At 45.3% G+C, this 21872-nt stretch overlaps 1 protein-coding gene across 1 annotated transcript in view; it reads right to left on the reverse strand.

Moving 5' to 3' along the window:
- Positions 1–279: 279 nt before the first annotated feature.
- The window catches only part of CD82 (CD82 molecule), a 43397-nt gene continuing 21804 nt past the window's right edge, over positions 280–21872 (reverse strand). The window contains exons 3-9 of the mRNA XM_050335828.1: positions 14832–14904; positions 11449–11573; positions 10239–10313; positions 5551–5658; positions 3328–3519; positions 2985–3068; positions 280–2465 (exon numbers count right to left, since the gene is read on the reverse strand). Of these exons, the coding sequence (XP_050191785.1) occupies positions 2388–2465; positions 2985–3068; positions 3328–3519; positions 5551–5658; positions 10239–10313; positions 11449–11573; positions 14832–14904 (735 nt within the window). The 3' untranslated portion in view covers positions 280–2387. The remainder of the gene's footprint in view (positions 2466–2984; positions 3069–3327; positions 3520–5550; positions 5659–10238; positions 10314–11448; positions 11574–14831; positions 14905–21872) is intronic.

The following is a 21872-nucleotide window of genomic DNA, read 5'->3' on the forward strand; positions in this document are numbered from 1 at the left end:
ATCACTACCTGCTAGGACATAGCAGGTAATTTAAAGGAGCTACCGCTCAATCAGCTCCCTAATTCAAACATCATAAAGCAAGGCAGAGTACAGCCCAGAAAATTGTCACCTCCCTCTGCTGGGCAGTATCTTCACAGTCCACACTGATCTCACAATGGGCCTCAGACCAGCTTTTTGACAGGCTCCTTTGCTACCTTGAACAAACAAGATGTCAGTGGTTTGCATGTAAAGCAGAAGGGGATGGAGAGGAAGCCAGGGGAAAACACTACAATGCACAAGTCATAGACAGAGATATATATTTTTTTAGCAAAGTCTTTATTACAGAAATATTCACCCTCTAGACTTTTATATCTGTACATGCATTTCTTCCAGTAGGAAGATTTTGCTAAAAACAGACAAAAACAAAAAAAGAAATCCAGAATGGGCTTGGTATTTTTTTACTTGCTGCTTGGTATTGGCATCTGTAACTGAACAAGAATCTTACAAATAAGAACATATTAGAGAATAGAGTGTGTTACAAAAGCTAGCAAGCTTTACTGCTAAAGGTGCCTTCTGCTATAGCAAAGATCAGCTCAAAGGATCTGTGCAGAAAGGGGCTGATATCTCAAAATTGCAAAGCCTTGTCAGACCTCCATAAAAACCAGTTGCCCAATCATAGCTACTCTCTCCCCAGTCACTACTGTGTCCAGAGAGGACAGAGCAGGGACCCACTGCTGGGGCCCTGATCCCCTACACAAGCCTTTCTTCCCAGAAGGAAAACTGAGTAGGTAGTGAAACCACCCCCAGAACTGCTACTAGGGTTATGACTACCAACCCCACCCCTGACAGGAGATGGTCCTGGGACCACCTCTGTAAGGCAAAGGCTCTCTCACCAAGTACCTCATAACAGGCAAGGACCACCCACTTCACTCTCATACAGCTTCCTGCTATCAGGGTGATTGTACCATGTACAACAGCAGGAAACCTGTCGTGGCCAAGACACCTCTAAGACTGAAGATTTGAACCCAGCTCTCTTATGCAGGAAGATGAGCAGTGTTTCACACACATCTCCTACCTTCTTCTTGTCTACACCGCTCCTTGCTGCTGGCCACTGGCTGAATAAAGTGAACAGCCCAGCCATTTAACACAGAAACCACCCAGCCTGCATGACAGCAGAACCTGCTACTTATCTGCTGCAGTGCTGGCACTTGAGACAGAACTCAGGATGCAGCCATAGCTCCAGACCACAGTGGAGTTAGAAAAATGGACAACTAAAATAAAAGCAACTTATTCTTGCATCCAAACTACAGAACCTACACTGGGCACTGGTAGCAGTGGTCTTTCCAATATACAGCATCAGCAATCCAGTCAAATCCCTCCATATTCATATCTAAAAACCACAGCTAACAAATATTAGGTTCATATAGGGGCAAGGGAAGAATCAAATTAATCATAACCTCTACAGAGTTGGCAACCCAAGAATGCAACCAGCAGAGACAGTCTGGGGCTGAGTCCACACTATACAGCAGTCTCTGAAGTACCTCCAACTCACAGGAGCCAGCAAAGGGGAGCTAGGAGGAGAGGAAAAGATACAGAGGCAAATGGAAGAAACATCTAAGTGTCAAATCCAAAACCCAAAGGATCCATTGCAGAGGTAGCTGAGCACCACCACCACAATCTGCTAGGTCACACTAGGAATCAGTAGGTAGGCTTGGCTCCCTCCTGGTGGCTTCTCGTCACGCTCAAAGGGAAGAACTCCACTGAAGGCAAGGCATAGCTGACTCCAGAAGCAGAAGAAGCAAGTATGACAGTAGCACTTGATATTTCAGATGAGAACCTAGTCTGGAAGATGCATAGTAGGAGCCGAATAAGGTTAACTGCAAGGGAGGAAGAAAGCCTATAAGGAATGACTAGTTACCACCACAAGTCAGCGAAGCAAGTGAAGCTACCAAAGCAATGGAATCTCAACAGAATTCCTGGCTCATGGGACTAAGAGATGGGATTTCTGGGGGGAGCTGAAAAGATGTGCAGGAGAAGAGCAAGGGAGAGAGAAGTTACTGTATGTTAGGCCCAGTGGGTTGTAGAATGAAAATACAAGTAGTATTGTTTATCATGGAGCAGTCAGCAAAAGCATTGTCCCCTCAGGTTAATTGGTGTCCCATGTGATATGAGACAGTTCAAGTTCTGCTTCTTGAAGTAGAAATAATCCAGAGGCAGGATGCAGGTGGCCCAACGGCCCTATTGCCAGAAGATCAGGCTGTGTTGCAGGTCTAACAGTTCTTAGCAGAGTGGTATCAGAAATGGGATGTCACAGGAATAATGGTCAATGGTTGGACAGTCTGGGTATGAGGCAGGAATGTTCTGTTTGCTCCTTTCTCTGTCGTGTCGTAGCTCTGGAGTCAGCCAACTCAAGACTTGGGCACTTTGGTGTAGTCTTCGCTGTGTATGTTCTTGCAGAGCGAAATGGACAGTATCATCCCCAGCAGCTGGAAGAAGTATGAAGAATGGGAACAAAATCAGCAACCAGACAGATAATAGGAGGGGAAGAACAGGTGGTACAGGGGAGCAGAATACAGTAAACATCTTTCAATGACACCACACAGGTGAATAGAATTGGGCCACAACACAAAGCAAATGCAGTAACTGGAATGGCAAAAAATTGGGCTGCAGAAAGATGTGCCTTCATCTGGAATTTACGTTATGGGCTTTTTAAGACAACAAGTGGGATTTCACTAGCAGGATGCTGTTTGTCTCAGTCTTCCTGGTTACATATACAGCGAATTGTCAAGAGTCAGACACACCAGAAGGAACCACAAGTGGACAGGGCTTTTTTCAATTTTTAATGCCATCAATGAAAGCAGCAGTTCAAAGGCCCAGTTAGACACAACCAAGAGCTAGAAGTGCACCGCCATTAAACCAGGTGTCGACTACTTGAGGAAACAGCTTTGCCTTTCAAAGAATTTCCATGGTAAGAGAGTACAGATTCACGTCAGGAAGTGACTTACCTCTATAACAGCAACACCAGTGCAAACCCCAAGAATGACACCAAGGTTGTCCTTCAACCACTGCTCTACACCATCCATGCATCCCTATAGAAAAAACACGGTCACAAGGAAAAAAACATGAATCTAAATATCTCAAGACTGAAAATCCATAACACATCTCCTTTACGTGCAGGAATTATTTCCATTACATGCTAAACCAAGTTTCACAGTAGCTTTAGCAAAAAAATCCTCCCTCAAATTCTACAGGTACTTCAAGCACTAATGGCATGAAAGAAGCTCCCAGAGGAACAAAGATAAGGTAACTTCAGTGGAAGTTTTGCAGGGCCCAGACATACCCACTCACCTGCCCATGAACAGGCCAGTCAGTATAGGTTGCAGTGCCATTGACAGGGTCATCCAGACGACAGAAACCTCTTCCTTCCTCTAAGTCCTCAGTTCTATTGGAGCAGGAGCAGGGATACTCTGTCATGCTTTTGTTGATAATAATCTCATTATCTTCCCAGTCTTTTGCTCCAGTCCAACCACAGCAGGTGATCTAATAACCAGAGAGAGATCATCACAATCTTATACTTTGCACTGGCAACATAACTGCACATGAAAATGAACAGGTAGAAGTACACAGAAACTCTCCATGTAACAACAACAGTCAGACCATACCATTTGCACGAATTAGCTGCATTAGAACACAACCCTGGTCACTTATGCATAGGGCTGTCCAGAAGACAGGGACGTTATTTCCTATGAAAGAAATCACTCTGCTAGCAAAACAAGAGTTAAAGGTTGACTTCTAGCAGACTACATACTAGCAAATCTCATCTTATTTCCAGGTGACAATGCTAAATAAAGGTAAAAATGCAAACAGAGGTGTGGTTGGTGGGTCAGCTGGAGGAGGGCAGTTGTCCTATGTGACACATTTGAGAGTTTTTCAGTCCCTCCAGTTTTATCGCTGGCAGATTGATTTGGTGAGGGAGAAGCAAGGCAGGCAAGAGATTCATGTGTTGAAAATTCATCGTGTGTATTCAAAGACATGTCAAAAGCATTACTACCTAGTCTTCCACTAGTAAAGACACTTCCACAGGTTTAAATGCTAATACTTGATTTCTCTTCGAGTAGCACACTTTTTTTTTTTTAATCAGACGCGAAACTGGAACGTCTCATTTTCTTGTTCCCAGTCGCAAGGTACCACTGATGTCAGCCATGGCTGCAGGGACAGCAGCAGCCACCGCACGATGGCGTCACCACGCTGTGGTGAGAGCTAGTGCCTGCCTGGCTGCAGTGGGGACCGGCTGGAAAACGGGATGAGGAGTATTTTCCATCCAAAGAAACATTTACATCTCTATACAGCCACGTGATAAAACTGTAGTTGCTGGAGGGGAAAGCACATCGGGAAGTCCAGCAAGGACTAAGATCATCCCATAAGCATGGATCCCTGTGCCTGCATGGTGGCACATGGCAGAAAGGCTATAAATCTCGAGGTAGAAGGTTAGGGAAAATCATCTTCTGCTCAGAAAGGAAAAGTAGTGTTTCTGCTATAACAGACATGAAGCAGAGATACAAACAGCTGGACATCCACACCAGGAAAAGTATTTGCATTCTCAACAAGGGTTATGAAGATCCAGCCTCCAGAAGGAACCACCTCTGCCTTACAAGAGGTTTGGACTTTAACTCCAAGACTGGTCTACAGAATATCCACCCCCATTCAAATACTAACTTCAGTGTGCAAGGACTCCCAACACTCTACTTCTTCACCTCTACAAAACCTTCTTCTCTTCCTACATACAAGAAGGGCTCAAGCAAGAGCCTCTCTCCACAGTAGACTCAGACTTCCCTTGAGTTCACTAGCAAGGAGTTGCAACCACAGTGATAAAACATAAATGAATCATTCTCCAAGGAGGAGAAATAGTGCAGGTCAATGTTTTGCAGACCAAAGAACAGACACAAGACAAATGCTATTACTTGTACTTACTACACATCAATCCCATACTAGGCATGTATTTAACCACAACAGCCAGCCAGCTCTCAAGCTTGTGGTTTGGCAGTAAACAGCTGTCATGACTCCAATGTGCTTGAATACTCTCTAGCTGCTCAAGTGCTGACCCTGATGCTAAAACAGAAACCATGGGCAGTTGGATGGCTCCCAAGAAGGCTGACACAGAAGAACCATCACAATAAGCAAGCAACATGCACGAAGCAGGAAGGCAGATGGTGCTGCTGACTTGCCTGGCAATAAACCTGCTACAAAAACCATATGCAAACTTGCTACAAAAGTCATATGCGAAGTGGTTTTCACACATTAGTATTCAGGAGGCCCAGCAAACAAGGACAGGCCAGATACATTAGGCCATGCAGCCAATATTAGCTAGTTCTAACAGTCAGCATGCAGAAGCGGCCCAGAGTCTGACCTAGTAGTAGCAAGCAAGACCATTTTCTAGTCTGCAGTCACCAAACATCACAAGTAGCTCTGTAGATCAGCATGCAATATCTGTTTCCCTGTCCTCAGCCCATCTTTAAAGGTCATTGTCTGAACTGACAAATCATCTAACTCTTGGTATCCCCCAAGACTCACCTGTATTTGCACATAGTCCCATACTTCTTGCAAGTTCTTCTTATCTTCATTCAAAGGGTTATAATTTTCAATCAGATCTTTAACTATGCGGGACAACTCTTCTTTCAGCTGTCAAGAAAAAAGAGGCAGGAGAGTTAGATTAGTCAACTCCTTGTAGCCTTTTCTTTAGGGCTTAGAATACATATATGAAGCTTCAGTCATTCTAAAAAGCTAACTGCAGTAAAAAGTATGGATAAGAACAGCAGCTTCACTGCTGCAGCAGCCAAATCACTAGCACTTCCCAGCAAGTCCTTGCCCGGGTATCTGGAAGGGCTTCAAACCTGATGAGCAATAAGGAAACAGAACTGGGTATAGTTATCCTGCTAAGACACAGACTGAGAGATGTTCAAGATAAGTGTAAGCTGAAGGACAACACTGCCTTAAGGACTCACAAAAAATGTGTTCCTAGCTGTGTACTGTAGGCGAGACTCTGGTCAAGAATTTCAGTCACTGCAGTTCATCTCCACTGCTCAGGGAAGGTATGAGTCACTCTCCTGCTCCTATATGCACTGGGTTTACTGACATACAGTTGGTGGAAACTCGCTTTTTTCACAAGGCCTTGATCTGCCTCTCCCCAGACTCCTACAACTGCTGTTTCTGTGTTAAGACAGGAAGTATTACAACCATCTAAACTGCTCATTAACAGTCTTATCACAAAGCTCAGGTGTATCAAATCATCCCTTTGCCTCCATTCCTTATCCAGAGACATTTACAACACCTTTCAGTTTGATAAGAGCTGCAAGCTACACCTGTCAGACTCTTTCACCTTCTTCCTCCCACCTCCTTCTGAAGCTCTTCTTAACTAGCCTGCACATGATGACAGCTGTTACTGCTAAGGACAGACCCAGATCACAAGAGGTCGGAAGAAAGTGTCATTAGACTGCCTGATGGATGAGATAGTTACATCAGACTAAGAACTAGGATGTTCCCATCCTATATATTAACTTTTTGACTGTGGTACCACAGCACATTTCAAATCAGTGGAAATGTTTTTTTCCCTTTTCTTCTACTATTAAGCATGGTAAATGACCACAGCAAACTCCAGGACACTCATCCAGAGGAAACACTTCCTACTGTTGAGAAAAGCTTTTTTACATCACCAACTCTTCTTCCTAGGAAAACTGGAGCTCAGTTCACTAGGATCAGCTATGTCAGACCAGACAGATGGGAGCTGCATGATCTTTCTTCTCATGATGTCTAGCTCTTCCCCTTTTAATTACTTCGCTTCCCCTTTTCCTTCCCTTCAAATCGAGGCAACCTGACCTGGTTCTCACTAATGAGATTGGCCTCGGCTTCTGCCATAAGCCTTATCAGTTACTGAACCTCTGAGTTCCCACCCTCACCCCTCCCACACACTGCTGCTCCACATGCAGAGGGGAGGCAAAGAGAGCTAGATTTGTTTTCCTACCCTGGGCTCATCAAGTCCCTTAGCTATTAGGTCAGATAGAGCCAAGTGTCACTTCTGCAAGAATCCCAGGCAGTGCTTCTGTTCTCCATCCCAGGACCCCACCACAAGCAAAGACAAGACCTGAACCTGATGACCCCAATCACAGCTGCACAGGGAAGCTGTATGTCTGTTCTTCCCCTACTCTTATACAAGAACAGGCAAGAGGCCTTGCAAACAGTGTGGGTTTCAAAAAGTGAGACATTTCAGCTAGAGAAAAATTCAGGCATTCCTACATGCTTCAGAAAGTAATCTGAGAAAGGGAGAATATTACACAAACAATAGCATAGCTCTGGAGAGCACACACACAGGCAGCTTGCTCATGGGTTTAACCAGCAGAGCAGCCCAAAGGGAAAATACAGGCACCTGCAGCTGTTCACCCTTAGGCACCTGGCAGAGTAAAACTGAAAGAGCAACAAGCTAGAAAAGATTATGGAACCCTTAGACAGGCTTTCAACATCTCCATCATCTTCACCCATTTAAGTCCTGTCAGGACTCAGTGCTTTGTGAGACATCAATGTTCCAGGAAAAGCCACAGACACTGCCAGGAAGCAGCAAGGTAGTCACTCTTCCCTTTACGTGGGTTTACTGAAGAGGGAGATGGAGAAAGCTGAATGCCAGAGGCAAGACCCTGGGTCTTCAATCCCTGTCTTGATCATAGAATAAATTGTGCAGGCTTCTTCCACTGTCAGTCATCTATCCTGTTCCCTCTGTCAGACTCAAGCTAGACCCTTCCTCCAGCAGGTATTATCATCTGGCCTGCACGCAAAAATGGGCTCAAAGAACCTGGAGGGAGCTCTCTCCAGATTTGAAAACTAATGCATAGTCCATAGCCCAAGACAAGTCATTGCACAAAATCACCCAGGCCTGTTTGCTGCAAACAATAGCTAGCAAGTAGGACTATTCCCAAAACACCACTGCTGTCCTTCACTCTAAGCACTCAGAGGCAAGCTGCAGAGCACTGTGTGAACTAGGCCAAGGGAGACCTTGCCCAGGCTCTCACATGTTTAGGGGCTTGTCATCCACTAGATGTAGGTGAGTAGCGACATTAGGCTCACAAAGCAGAATGCCATTGGCAACATTTGTGAAGTTACTATTTCATTGCCCATTAAAAAAAACCCCTCCATACTTTCAGTCACCAGCAGATGTAGGGAAATGAATGTTGCATCAACATCCTCCCAGTAGTAACGGGCAATTCCAGTCTGAAGGGGCATTCCTCTAACAATGCTCATGGGAGAGGCAAAGCAGCAGCCTTCCTGTCAGAGGCTTGGCCTTTTAGCTATGCCAACTTTATTTCAATATACTTTCACAAGTCAGGAATGGAGGGGATTTTGACACTGAAAAGGAACAGATATTTCAACAATAACATCAAGCGAATCTGTAGAAATTAATACTTGAGTTACAAGAAGTGGAGGAACAAGTACCAACTTGCTACATTCTGGATCCAAAATCCTTTCCCTCACTGCTATTCCTTGTTTCATATCTAACCAAGTTCCTGAAGTCAGAGAGAAATAAACACGAAGAATACAATAGACATCTAGGGACTGGATCTTGTGCAGTTTCAGTGTGCTTCCCTGTGCTCTGAGCTGCCCTGGGATGACGCACACCAAGTGAAGCAGAGCGACATGCACTGAAGCGCAGCCTCAAACCAGTGTGCTCGAGGTTTCGGCCAAGACCTTCCTGAAACAGTTTTTCTTAGTGCTTTAGGCTGGTACTTTGGAGGATCCCTGAAATAAAAGGGCTCTAGAAAAAAGCTTTTCCATGGATTTTGTTCATTGAGGACTGAACAGGAGCACCTGTTCAAAGCCCAGATTCCCTGACTGTTCTGTCAGATCTGTACATGTGACGATGCCAGTCACACCAGCTCCAAGGGCTGTGCAGAGTAACCCCCAGCACTTTTAATCTCTCCCAGGTCTGACTGAGGTTTAAATGAAGAGCTACAGCTTAAAAGCTAGAGTGTTTTTTTTTTAGAGCAGAGTGACAACAGGAGAAGAAATAACAGGGGTACAGAATTTCATGGTCTGAAAAGTCATATTTCCCTGTCACACAGGGGAATGCCCATCCCCACAGCTCCTCCCCTTTATTAGTCAGAGCTGTTGAGAATTAGCAGCTCATTTAAAACTGCATCTTTACACACCCGTTAGCCAACATTTTATTTTCTCCTTCAGCTTCAGCCAGCCCAGAGAGCAAGCTATATTCACACTACATCTGTCAAGGAACCCAGCCAACAGCTGCTCACAGTCACCACAGCCACTTACACAAAGTTCGTATCCGTTAGGCTCATGGCAGGCACCTTCCCCCTGTTCCCAAACTTCTCCACCAGGTCCCATCCATAACTTACTCAACCATCTGTTTTCTGTAACTGCTTAGCTGAAGGGTTGGCTTAGGAGAAGCAAGCACAGCCATACAGTGGTACAGATACACAGTTATGCAGCAAAGGATGGGTTATCCACAGCTGGTACCAGAAGCCAGTAGTGACCCCATATTTATAACTTGTTCCCACTGCATCTCTGTGGCTCCCAGTTTAGCCAGGATGGGTTGTTGCAATGCACTTAGGTAGCTCAAGAATCATTCCCTTTACACTACCAAGCCTGCTGGAGCTCTAGAAGCATACACTGTGAAACTGCATTCCTGACAAAGAGATCCACTTCAAAATATTAAACCACTTGTTTTTAAACTCCAGTTGTAGAACAGGAACTATCAGATACTTGGGTTTGCTCTTGGGGAAGAGGACAGCTCTTGCAAGGAGAGTTTTGCATACAGATGCAGAAACACTGAAAGCACAGAACAAGATGATACAAGGAGGAAGACTAGTCAAAAAAGCGCTTAGGCTGGTAACTCCTCAAGGCACCAGTGATGGCAATATGGTAGTAACCACTGCTAATATATGCCCAAACAGTTGTCTACAGCAGGATCAAGAGGAGGTGTAGTCTACAGCCTTTCAGGATTTTCTTTTTACTCTTCCCACTACCCAAAAATAAAGCCTGCATGCCAAACAGAGCTTCATCTTACTTGAGAGAGCAGCACTACTGAGGCAGATACAGAAAAAACAAACTGCCCAGCAAAGCTGCTGAGTGCCAGTAGAGGAAAGGAGAATCCAGTTATGCCTGCTGGTTATAGCCCAGTTTGGAAGAAAGAATTTGTAGATGTCTCCTGTATTCCCAAGCCAAGACTAAGGAGAAGATACACAGTAAGAAACACTTACCGTTTCTTTCTGGAAATAGATGACCAATCCAGCAGCAACCTGAGTTATGAGGATTATCATCAGGCAGGTGAAGTACTGGAAACCAAAAAGAAACCTTTAGAAAAGTCTTTACATAATAGCACAAGCTTAATAGGGTTTCATATACAAGAGAAATCACAACATTGAGCTAACACCTTTTGTGCTTGCAGACAAACTGCTATCAACAATGCTCCTCCTAGGAAAAGGCTTACATACAAGCATCCACATCAGATCAGTGCACTTCAGCACTTCTCCCATCAGGTCAACAGGAAGACTTCAGGTGGGAGAGGGCTTACAAGCACTCTCTGCATATGTCATTCCAACAGGGACTGCCTCTCCTACCTCCAGCTCCATTCCCAGACCACTCTGGCCTCCATCAGTTGGACTCTGCCTACCCCAAGCCTCAACAGAACAACACAGTCAATTTTACAAACCTAGTTTTTTGAAACTGTTTCTAAAGTCAATTACCTCTTTAAAAAATGGTATTCAGTTTGTTTGAGGATCTTAATTTAAGATTCACCAGCAAACTGCTGAGGTTACTTTTAAACGATGGCAGCTACTACCATTACACTAGGAGATGCCCCTAGTAGCAGGACACACAATGTGGGCAATACTTGGGCTCCTATACCCATGTGCTCTGAATAAGCCCAAGTCAAGTAGAAGGCTGAGGTGTATGAAGCTAGTGCCATCTCATCCATCACGGACAGAAAACTTCCTATAGATGAACTATTTGAAGAGAAGTCCTGACATACAGGACATTCCTAATTGAGTCTCTCTCAACTCTTTCACTTTCCACAGAAGCTGAACTTTGTAGCACAGCAGGACACTGTCATTCTTCCCGTTCTCTTTCACTGTGCTTGATACTTGTCCTTCCTCCACTGAGAGCACAATACCAACTGGGAAGTCAGGGCAAGGGGAACAGGGTCACTTGAGACACCTGCAGTTGGCAGTCTTGAACTCACTGTGTGCAGAAAGTGTCAGTGACATCCTCTCTCATTTCACAGAGTTATCATCTCAGTAGTGTCTGAGGAGCTCTGCTGCAGTCTGTTGACTGCTGGAGAATTTAATATGTGCAAATTAAGAAATAGATCTAAGTTGACCTAGCGAAGTACTATACCCAGGAGACCAGAGACCCAGCTACAATTCAACAGATATTTGCAGGAGAGTTATTAAACAGCATGAATATTCTCACCAGACCCAAGAGACATCGAATTTCATTGACTGCTCCAAGACAGCCCAGGAACCCCATGAGCATGGTGAGCGCCCCAACACCGATGAGAATGTATGCACCAGTCTTCAGGGAGGGAGATGACATTTCTGTAGGAGCCAGGAGATGGAACAACATTAGCTACTGACAAAAACTTCATCTGCCATCACCATGTATAGAGCTGTGTCCCTATCTCCTGATAACTTTTGTCTTCTACAAAGGGACTGCACAGAGGTGTGATGAACATGATGACAGAAGGTTGCTTCTGGGTGTCTTCTGATTGAAGGTAGACTTTGAAAGCCAGGCTGCAGGTCTCCAGAGCCTGGAAGACTCAAGGTCACTCCAAACAAATAAACCTTGTTTGGAGAAAGTTAGCTACTTACTGGAATTTTACTCCCTCATGACACCACTCTGAGTGAGAATAAGATAAAGGATGTTCTACTCTATGACTACTGCCTATTTGCTTCAGTTCCCTTTGCCATCTTCACAGAAGCTTTTGTCCAAGTTCTAAATCCCCCTTTTGGATCATCTTTTCACTTTATTGTGCTATTCTTTGTTCTAGCCATTCTGTTTTTACTTATCCAGTTACAGTCAACAGAGGGACACACTAACTCTGTGGAGTGAAACATGAAACAAGAGCTACAGCTAGTGTTGAGCACAGATGATGTGACAGGTTACTTGACAAGTCAGTGTTGAATGACTTGAAGCCAGGCACTTACTGAAGGCTGCTGAAGGACCTGGGCATGACCCCCTACAAACAGATGCTATTCTAGGATCAAAACAGATATCATACCCAAATTAGCTACTTTTACAAAACCACCTAGCTATCCTCCTGCTTTTGTCTGGAGTGACTGTGGTCTTGAATGCTCAACAGTTTTTCAATAAGTTAGGTCTCATTATTTCATCCATGTTGGTGTTGTCAGCCCTCTCCCCTCAGCATTTAGTACTGCGAGTAACAGAAGAAACAAATGCTTACATTTGGATTGGTCACTGGACTGTTTCTTGCAGAATAGAATTGGAGAGAGCAAGTACGACAGCATAAAACTGAAGAGATACTGTCTAGAAATAGTAACTAAAAACCTCATTTATCATTAAGAGACATTCTTAAATCTGAAAGCTGCACAGTGTAGGGGAATTCTGGATGTCCAGTGATTAATGAAAATATATTCTTAGAGCTCTGCATTTAGTTTCCTGAACAGAACTCCCAGGAGGCAAGCTTCCTCTGAGCTCCTCCTGAAATGCATTAAAAGAGTAATCAAGTCCAGACTAATACTCTCCCACCTCATACATATCTCCCCCCACTTCTGATACCTGGTGCAAGTCACCAGCTTCCCAATCTTTTCCCTAGAACAGAGGAAAGTTCAGTTATCAAAAAGTGAACCAGATCCATTTGCTACACAGGTCACTTCAGCCTTGATTAAGTTCCAGGACAGACTCTCCCTGGCTGGACATATGCCACAGAAACCAGGATCCTGCTTCCTCACCAGTCCTGTGACTCCTGCTGTGCAGATTAGGTGGTGATACTGCAGAGCATTTACTGAAGAAGCAGCCTTACAGGAGTGACCTTCACAAGTCTATACCAATCCCTCCCTCAAAATTTGCTCAGCCATCATACACTAAGTGTTCAAGTGCCCAGGCTGCAGCACCTCCACAGTGCTAGAAAGCACTAAGTCAACTTTCCATTTCAAGAAAGAAAAAGCCATTTCCAACTCAAAAGCCCTTTGGTGAACTGACAGTGTTCAGGAGCCACACTTGCACTTCTTATCTGCAATAGTCTTGTCTTGCAAGAGAAGGCTCTGCAGGCGTTCAACTCCTGCTCTTCTCCTGTTGCTCCGTGTTTTCCTCTGCACTGGGCAGGCAGCCAAGCAAGTACAACAGGCTTCTTTGGCAGCAGCTGGAATGCCCTGCTGTGCTGAGCTTCCTCCCTGATGCCTAGGTCACTAAAGCAGAGGCAAAGAGGGGCAAGGCATGGGAAAGGAAGTGAGGGGGCAGGGAGAAACAGCTGATTCTGGAAATCTCCAGGAAGGAAATAAAATCCTTAAATGCTCTGTTAGCAGAGATTCCAAGTAAAGTGGGAAGAAGCTGAGCCAAGCTCAGGGACTTCTATCTCCACAAGTGGCTGTAACACCCAACAACCTGAGAGAACAGCTGCAGGCCCACTGGTATTAAGCACACCTCAAACTGTGAGGGGTGCTACAAACAGCCAGGCCCCAGTAAGCTCCTTTTAGGCTGTGTGTATCAGAAGTTCATTTCTGCTCATGCCCCTACTTTAATAACCAACACCTCCTGTTGTGCTTCTTGACATTCTAATACTGCAGTAGCAAGCCAGATGCCACAGCACAAAAACAGAGTAAGCAGCAGTATCCACATGTGTGGTATTAGCAGGGGGTATCTCTCCACCCAGCATCTTCCAAAGCCAGGCCAGAGTGCTCAGCAGGACTTGGGAGATAAAGCTCCTTGCAGAATCAGTGTAGTTGGAAAACGGTACTATCAATGCCACTAGGGTTCATTCTCTGGGGCTGCAAGCAGTGTGCACGCAGCCCTACTGCAGCATTTGAGGCTGGTGCCAGACTCAGAAATTCTGGAGGTAGTGGCAACAAGTAACCAGACCCACCAGACAGAAAACTTACTTGAAGTGTCCTCTAGGAAAAAGTGCAAAGGAAGCAGAGCCTGTGAAAGATGGAGCTGAGCTACTCATTTGGTGAAAGTCCACTTACAGTCTTATGAAGCCCAGACTCTGCTAAGTCAGCTCAGTTTTCTGATTATTGCAGAAAGCAGACCCTCTGTTAAAATTCAAGTCACCTTCCATCAAATCCTCAAATCTACATCCTCAACTGCTTAGGAACAAACATAGCATCTACTGTCAATGCACATGAAGCCTCAATAAAACTAGGTACTTAATTTCTTTGGCATTTAAAACAGTCAAATTGAAATAGATCATTACAGAAAGCAAGTACTGGAAGCATGGAGGACTCACACAGCAAAACTACATTAAGGGATTATGGGTCTTTGGACACGATGGTAATAAGGAAGCTGTTGTGGAAACTGAGTATGTAGTGAAAACAGGATGAAATACTAGTCCCTATGTTTAAGATAAAATATTTGGATTGCTGGTTGAAGTGGCAATGGTCTCACTCAGTCTGACCATGGTGTTGCAATCCACAAGACTAGGAGGAATGCTGTGTCTCCACAGTTGCTCCCTTTCACCCTGTCCCTGATAAGAGTACCGTCTTGCTAAAGACCAGTGTGACTGCTCAGGCCACAGACCATGCACAAAAGTATCGCCTTTCCTAGTCTACATAATGGTGAAACACAGCCCCAGACCAGAGTCAATTCAGAAGAATGAAGATGAAGAAATACAGGCTTACGTAGAACCGCAATGAAACTGGTTTTGTCGGCCAGAATCCATATTCCAAACCCCAGGATGACAGCCCCCAGGATCTGAAAGAGCAAGAACAAAACATACATAGCTGGCTTATTAGCTTAGACAAATAGGAGGAGGCAGTCACCATTATCCATATTTCCAGACTAAAAACAATCGTTCCTTTGCTGTTCCCACCCATCTCCCCCATGGTACTCCTCTCAGAGTAAACAGGATTAGCATGACCCCAGGAAAAATGCCTCAGCCAACTGCACAGGAGCCCTAAGATCTGCTTGGCAGCCCTTCACACAGTATTTGAATAGTACATGATGTTGTATAGGAGGACCGTTCAAAACAGTCTGAGGAAGAGACGCCCTGCTGCTAGAGCATTGTTATCAGAAGCAAAAGGTAAGTGCATTGCTTCTGTGAAGAACTGAAGAAGGACAAACATATATGATTTTAAAGATTTTTTGATTAGAGAAACCCATGACTCTATGGACCCAGGCTGGGAGCCTGACAAAGGATTAGATATCTGGCAGCTGGAACCTTTCCAGAAGGGAAATCTTTGCCTTGTCAGGCTCTTATAATGTTATGGTTTCAAACCACAAATACAAAAATCCCAGCAGCAGGTTCCCTTCCAAAGGGAGGGAACCCCTCCCTTCGCCCCTTCCAAAGCCAAGTTTAGGCATTTTCCTTGGCCCCTACTTTATGCCAGAATACCACAGCACCTCAAGCCAACACATCTTAGCCCCAACAGAGAGTCAAGAGTTATGAAACTCCTATATGAAACAGCCTCTTCCTTGCTCACTACACAGTTTTATCTAGGACAAGGATTAGTAGAGTAATATAACCCTGTGAGGACTCAGCTGAATCCAGCTGAGAAGTCAAGCAACACACAGTTTTCCCACCTCACTTTGGAAGGTGGGGGGAAGCATGCTCTGTTTCAGCTTCCAAGTATCACCACGTTTTATACTACACTGTGAGGTATTTCAATGTAGACGACCCCAGATCCCAAAGGAGGGTAAGAGCACCACCACACCCATAATAAAGTAACTACACGGAAAAGCCTGGAAGTCTGCACAGACTGGAAACCATTCATGCAAAGATCTAAAATGGACATTAAAGAGACAAGGGAAGGACAAGAATTGCAAGTGAGATGCTTCCAGAGGACATGAACAGCAAGCAGCAGCAGCATCAAGATTTCAAGAAAGGATGAAGTGAAATAAATTAACAGGGCTGAAGAGAGATTGCAATTCTGTGCTTCATTAGAGAATGTTCTGATACTTGGGATGCCAAACCACCACCTAAAGTAAGCTGGCAGAGAGGCTTGTATGGACAGGCATTGGCTCCACATTTTGAAAGTTTACACTATGCTTCAGCTCCTCACACAAAGAAGTTTTTCTGAGTGAAGATAAAGCCACAGTCTGAAATAAGCTGCTTGCAAGCTTTCCTGGCTTGGCAGAGGGTGCAATATAGTTAACTCTCGGGACAGGATTAGAAAGTCATCAAGCAAGTTCCCACCTATGAAGGTGGACAGAGCATATTGACTCAGACTCAGAAAAAATGTAGCTGTTGTATCCCAGAAAAAAGGAATTCCCCCTTACCTTATGTCCCAACATGCTGCACCCGCAACACTCAATCTGGTGATCAAGCTAGAAAGGCCTCTTGAACATGCAATAGCTGTGACACCTAAAATATTCCTCTCAAACTTGGTAGTATCCAGAACTGCTGAACTGACAGTTTGAGGCAGTCTCACGTTTAAACTATAGTCTCAATAAATATTTGTCTTAACAAAGATGCAAACCAGGCTGTATGGGACATCTCTCTTGGTTCACTGACCCTGAAATGTCACCTAAGTTTTCCTGTTGCTGACAAAACACAGAACGGCTGCTGAGCGGAGTTTCTGGGAAGTTATTTGCTATGAGGTGCTCAGACTATCCAAGGCCTGTTTTCACTCCCATCTTTTCTCCAGTCCACAACTTGTATGCTTGCCAGGAGCTGCTGTGGAAAACACCACAAGGGGAAAGCAGAGAGACAATAGCCCCAAGGAGAAAACACTGTCCTATTAACAAAGGTATATTTCTCTCCTAGCAGGACAGTATCTCTGCTCAGAATCTTGAGAAGTTTCCATCTCATAGCAAGGCTGCTTCTGCCACTGCCTTGGCTTCAGACCCTCAGTGGAAGAAATCACATCTGCTTTGCATCGAGTTTAATTCCTCTGCTCCACTGCTGTAAATTCCTGAAGTGGGGAAAACATGTCTCCCCTCCTCCCTGGGGGGTAGAGGTTTCATCCCCAATTTCAGCAAAATGTCCTTCCATCCCCAAGACAGAAGGATGCAGCTCCCTCAAGGCAGGGTCAGTAGTTTCCCACTGAGAGCCAGTCAAGAGGGGCTTGGAAATAACACACTGTGATGGAGCTGACTCATCTTTCTGGAAAAAGCAGCTGGGGTTTCCCAACTATCATTCCCCAGAACTGATTTCCTCCACACTCAGGTTGTGTGAGGTAACACTGAGCCTGGCACAGGGGCAAGAAAAAGGCTCTTAAACTCCAGGCTTTGCTTTAGGTAGTAGCCTTCTGCTGCATTTACAGAAGGGTTAGAAGTAGGACAGTTATATATTCTAAACAAGGAGTTTCCAGAGAGTGTTGAACTTGTCTCAAAGAGCTGCTTTCCCTTTACGAAGCAGCATGTGTTATGGCACGTGTATGCTAGCCAATAAAGTAGACGTGTTAAGTTCTGATGAGAGAAACTAAAATTATACTCAAAGTTTGTGTTTTTGGTATCTTTTCTAGCAAGCAGGCAAGCAGTCCAAGTAACCTGCTTCCTTTTAACTGAAGCAGGTCAAACCCTTCCCTGAAGTAAGGCTCGAAGACTACAAAATACCACTAAGTCCCTGAACTACTTCAGCTGTAGCAAGCAACTTTTTCACAGACTTCAAGCTGTAGAGCAGTGCTATTTCAATGACTAACTTCTAAAAAGAGTCACCAGCATATCTCTAAAGGCTTCAATCGTCAACAAGGCTGAAGAACACACTTCAGACAGCTAGGGTTGGCCTGCAAAGGGTGCAATCACATAGGCTCAGCTCAAAGTCCAGAGCAGACACAGGGTTTCATCATCAGCATTAATGTTCATATTTGTACAAGCATGCTCCTCAACAAAACTCAGCAGCTTCAGGAAACCAGCCCAAGATATGAAAGATGTGTCTGTGCTGAGAGCTCCCAGCAACTCAACACAAGCAGTTTCTCTGCTAGATTAGTATTGCTCTACCCCACTGTATAAACTCAAGAATAACCACACTCCCCTACCCAATTCAGACTTTGAACAACTATAACGGAAAAACTTCTCAGGTCAACTACTTCCTATGACAGTGAGACAGTAATAGATGCCACCTTCCTCAACATCTGGCACGTGCAAAAAGCTTGCCATCAGCCAAGACAGAAGCACGCTCAAAATCTTCACTCTAGAGAAGTATCGAGCTCGACAGAGCAGCCTGAGGTGAAGACAGTGCCCATGTTGCATGGCAGGCTTAAAGAGCTCAATTAAAGCAGCTTCTCCCTTCAGTCAGCACAGACCTTCTCACACACAACCCATCTTAAAGCTCATACTCTCCAGGCCCAGCTCGGTGCACCAGACCAGCTTTCCACGAGAAGGAGAGGGGCTGGGTGCTACACCAGAGTTGGTTTGGAGCAGGGTGTGCACAAGACAAAGGACATCTGCTTCTCATCACTTGCCACCCAGAGAGGAGTGCTCAAGCCTCCTTGGCATCCACAGGATTCATCCTCCCAGTCTCCCAAAAATGCAGCGCAGATGTGGGTCACCCCAACAAAGCAGTCCAACTCTGCCTCCTGAGAGCACATCTATACCCACAGGCTGCCTGCAACCATGGCTCAGCAAAGAAGGGAGAGAAAGGCAATGTGGAATAGAGATAACGCAACAACCATTGACAGCATACAGCAAAAACAGTGAGACTACTGTAAGGCACCGTACTGTTTCAGGCTGTCACCTTTCCCCTTCTCTCATATGCTAGGCTGGCTTTCTTGAAGAGAACTTTCTCTGTACAGAAATTAGCTCATGAACTTGGAACTAGGTTTAGACATAAAGAAAAACTAGCCAGTGTCCAGGTATTGGGTTTCAGCAAGGCTCAAACATCATCATCATCATCATCATCATGGCTAGGCTTCGCGAACGAAGATTTGAAAGGGCTCTACCCACGCTTGCTACAAGCGCGCTGATGGCTAAAAAGGCCAATGCGAGATAGACAAGTCCGGTTGCAGAAGGCACAGCAGAAAGACTCCCCAGGTGATACAGACGAGACGCGATTCTTTCTGCGTTGTCTTTTCTCCTCGAGAGTGATCCTGCGTGTGTTCTCAAAAGCAGCAGCAGCGTTATAGATGGTGTGTCTCCAGGCCTCCCGATTGGAGGCCAGGGTAGACCAATGGTGATGATCAATATGGCCAAGGATGAGGGATTGTTTCAGGGAGTCCTTGAACCTCCTCTTCGGGGCTCCTCTCTTGCGGTAGCCAGTGGCAAGTTCCCCATAGAGTACGATCTTAGGGAGGCGGTAGTCCTGCATCCTGGAGACGTGCCCTGCCCAGCGCAGCTGTGTTCTCAGCAGCATGGCCTCAATGCTCGTGATTGCTGCCTGTTCAAGGACAGACGTGTTGGTCACATAGTCAGTCCAGTGGATGTTTAGAATTGTGCGGAGGCAGCGCTGATGGAAGCGTTCTAAGAGACGCAAGTGGTGCCGGTAAATGACCCATGATTCGGACCCATACAAAAGAGTAGACAGTACAACAGCTCTGTAAACACTGATCTTGGTACTTTTCTTCAGGTGTTTGTTTTGCCACACTCTTTTATGGAGTTTACCGAAAGCTCTGTATGCCTTTGCTAACCTGTTGTCTATTTCTGCATCAATCTTACCGTCTGAGGAGATGATGCTACCCAGGTAGCTAAACTGCTGGACTGATTTGAGTTCTGTTTCACCAATGGTGATATGGGGATGATGGGAGACTTCCTGAGGTGCAGGCTGGTATAAAACTTCTGTCTTCTTCAAGCTGACTTCCAGTCCAAACAGCTCAGCAGCCTCTGCAAAGCAGGATGTTAGACGCTGCAGAGCTACTTCTGTGTGAGCAACAAGGGCGGCATCATCAGCGTAAAGCAGCTCACGGATAAGACAATTTAAGGTCTTAGTGTGGGCCTTCAGTCGCCTTAGGTTGAACAGGCTCCCGTCCGTACGATATCGAATGTAGACACCGTTTTCATCATCGAGGTCTGCCGTGGCCCTTTGGAGCATCATGCTGAAGAAGACTGTGAATAAAGTTGGTGCAAGGACGCAGCCTTGCTTCACACCATTGGCTATTGGAAACGGCTCAGAAAGTGCGTCACCATGTCTCACTTGGCCGCGCTGGTCCTCATGAAGCAAGATGATCATTTTGAGGAACTTGGGAGGACATCCTAAACGTTCCAAAATCTGCCACAGACCTTTTCTGCTCACAGTGTCGAAAGCCTTGGTGAGATCAACAAAGGTAACATAGAGTCCTTTGTTCTGTTCCCTGCACTTCTCTTGCAGTTGTCTGAGAACAAATACCATGTCTGTGGTACCTCTGTTGGCTCGGAAACCACACTGGCTTTCAGGTAGAAGATCTTCTGCTATGGTGGGTATTAATCTGTTCAACAGAATTCTTGCAAGGATTTTACCAGCAATGGAGAGCAGAGTAATACCTCGGTAATTTGAGCAGTCTGATTTATCTCCTTTCCTCTTGTACAAGGTGACGATGACAGCGTCACGAAGGTCTGAAGGTAGTTCACCTCGTTCCCAGCAGCGCACCACAAATTCATGAAACTTAGCACAGAGTGCTTGGCCACCGTACTTCCAGATTTCAGGTGGGATTCCGTCAACCCCAGCTGCCTTGCCAATTTTCACCTGCTGTATTGCTTTAAGAGTTTCTCCCATGGTGGGGGCGGTATCCAGTTCAGTTTTCACGGGTTGTTGTGAGATGAACTGCAATGCTGAGTCTTGAACTACACGGTTAGTACTGAAGAGGGTCTGAAAGTGTTCAGACCATCGATTCAAGATGGAAACTTTATCTGTGAGAAGCATTTGGCCATCTGCACTGAGTAATGGGCTTTGAACCTGGCGTGTAGGACCGTAGGCTGTTTTCAGAGCCTCATAGAATCCCCTGTAGTCACCTGTATCTGCGCATAATTGGATTTTTCCGCTAGATTGGTCCACCACTTGTTCTGGATGTCACGAAGTTTCTGTTGCAGCTTGCTGCATGCGAGTCGAAAGGCTGCTTTTCTTATATGACAAGATGGCTGAGCAAGGTGGGCTTGGTGAGCAGTTCTCTTCTTCCTCAACAATTCCTGGATCTCAAGATTGTTTTCATCAAACCAGTCCTTGTTTTTCTTGAAGGAGAACCCTAAGGATTCTTCAGAGGACTGCAGAATGCTACTTTTAATAAGTTGCCAAAGTGCTTCGGGAGAGGAGTCTGTGGAATGAACTTTGAGCCTGGATTGAAGATTTGCTTGGAATCTGTCCCTCACTGTAGCTGATTGAAGACTGTTCACTTGAAGTCTCCTTCTAGGAATGCTGCCCTTTTTAGGTTTGAATTTAAGGTGGAGGTTAAGTTTACAGCGCACGAGACGATGATCCGTTTGACATTCTGCACTAGGCATCACGCGGGTGTGACGAACATCGCGGATATCTCTCTGTCTGACCAGGATATAATCAATGAGGTGCCAGTGCTTGGACCTGGGATGCATCCAGGTTGTCTTCAGACTATCTTTCTGCTGAAAGATAGTGTTGGTGATGGTAAGCTGCTGCTCAGCACAAAACTCTAGCAGAAGGCGACCATTATCATTGCAGTTCCCAACACCATGCTTGCCTAGTACTCCTTTCCAGGCTTCAGAGTTCTTTCCTACTCTGGCGTTGAAATCACCAAGGATAATGATCTTATCATCTGCAGGAACCTTTTGGATAAGGTGGCGTAGGTCGTTGTAGAATTTATCTTTTCAGCAGGGTCAGCTTGGAGGGTTGGGGCATATATACT

This window comes from Myiozetetes cayanensis, unplaced genomic scaffold, assembly GCF_022539395.1.
Source record: "Myiozetetes cayanensis isolate MyiCay16 unplaced genomic scaffold, myiCay2020 scf6-25, whole genome shotgun sequence".
Classification (NCBI taxonomy): Eukaryota; Metazoa; Chordata; class Aves; order Passeriformes; family Tyrannidae; genus Myiozetetes; species Myiozetetes cayanensis.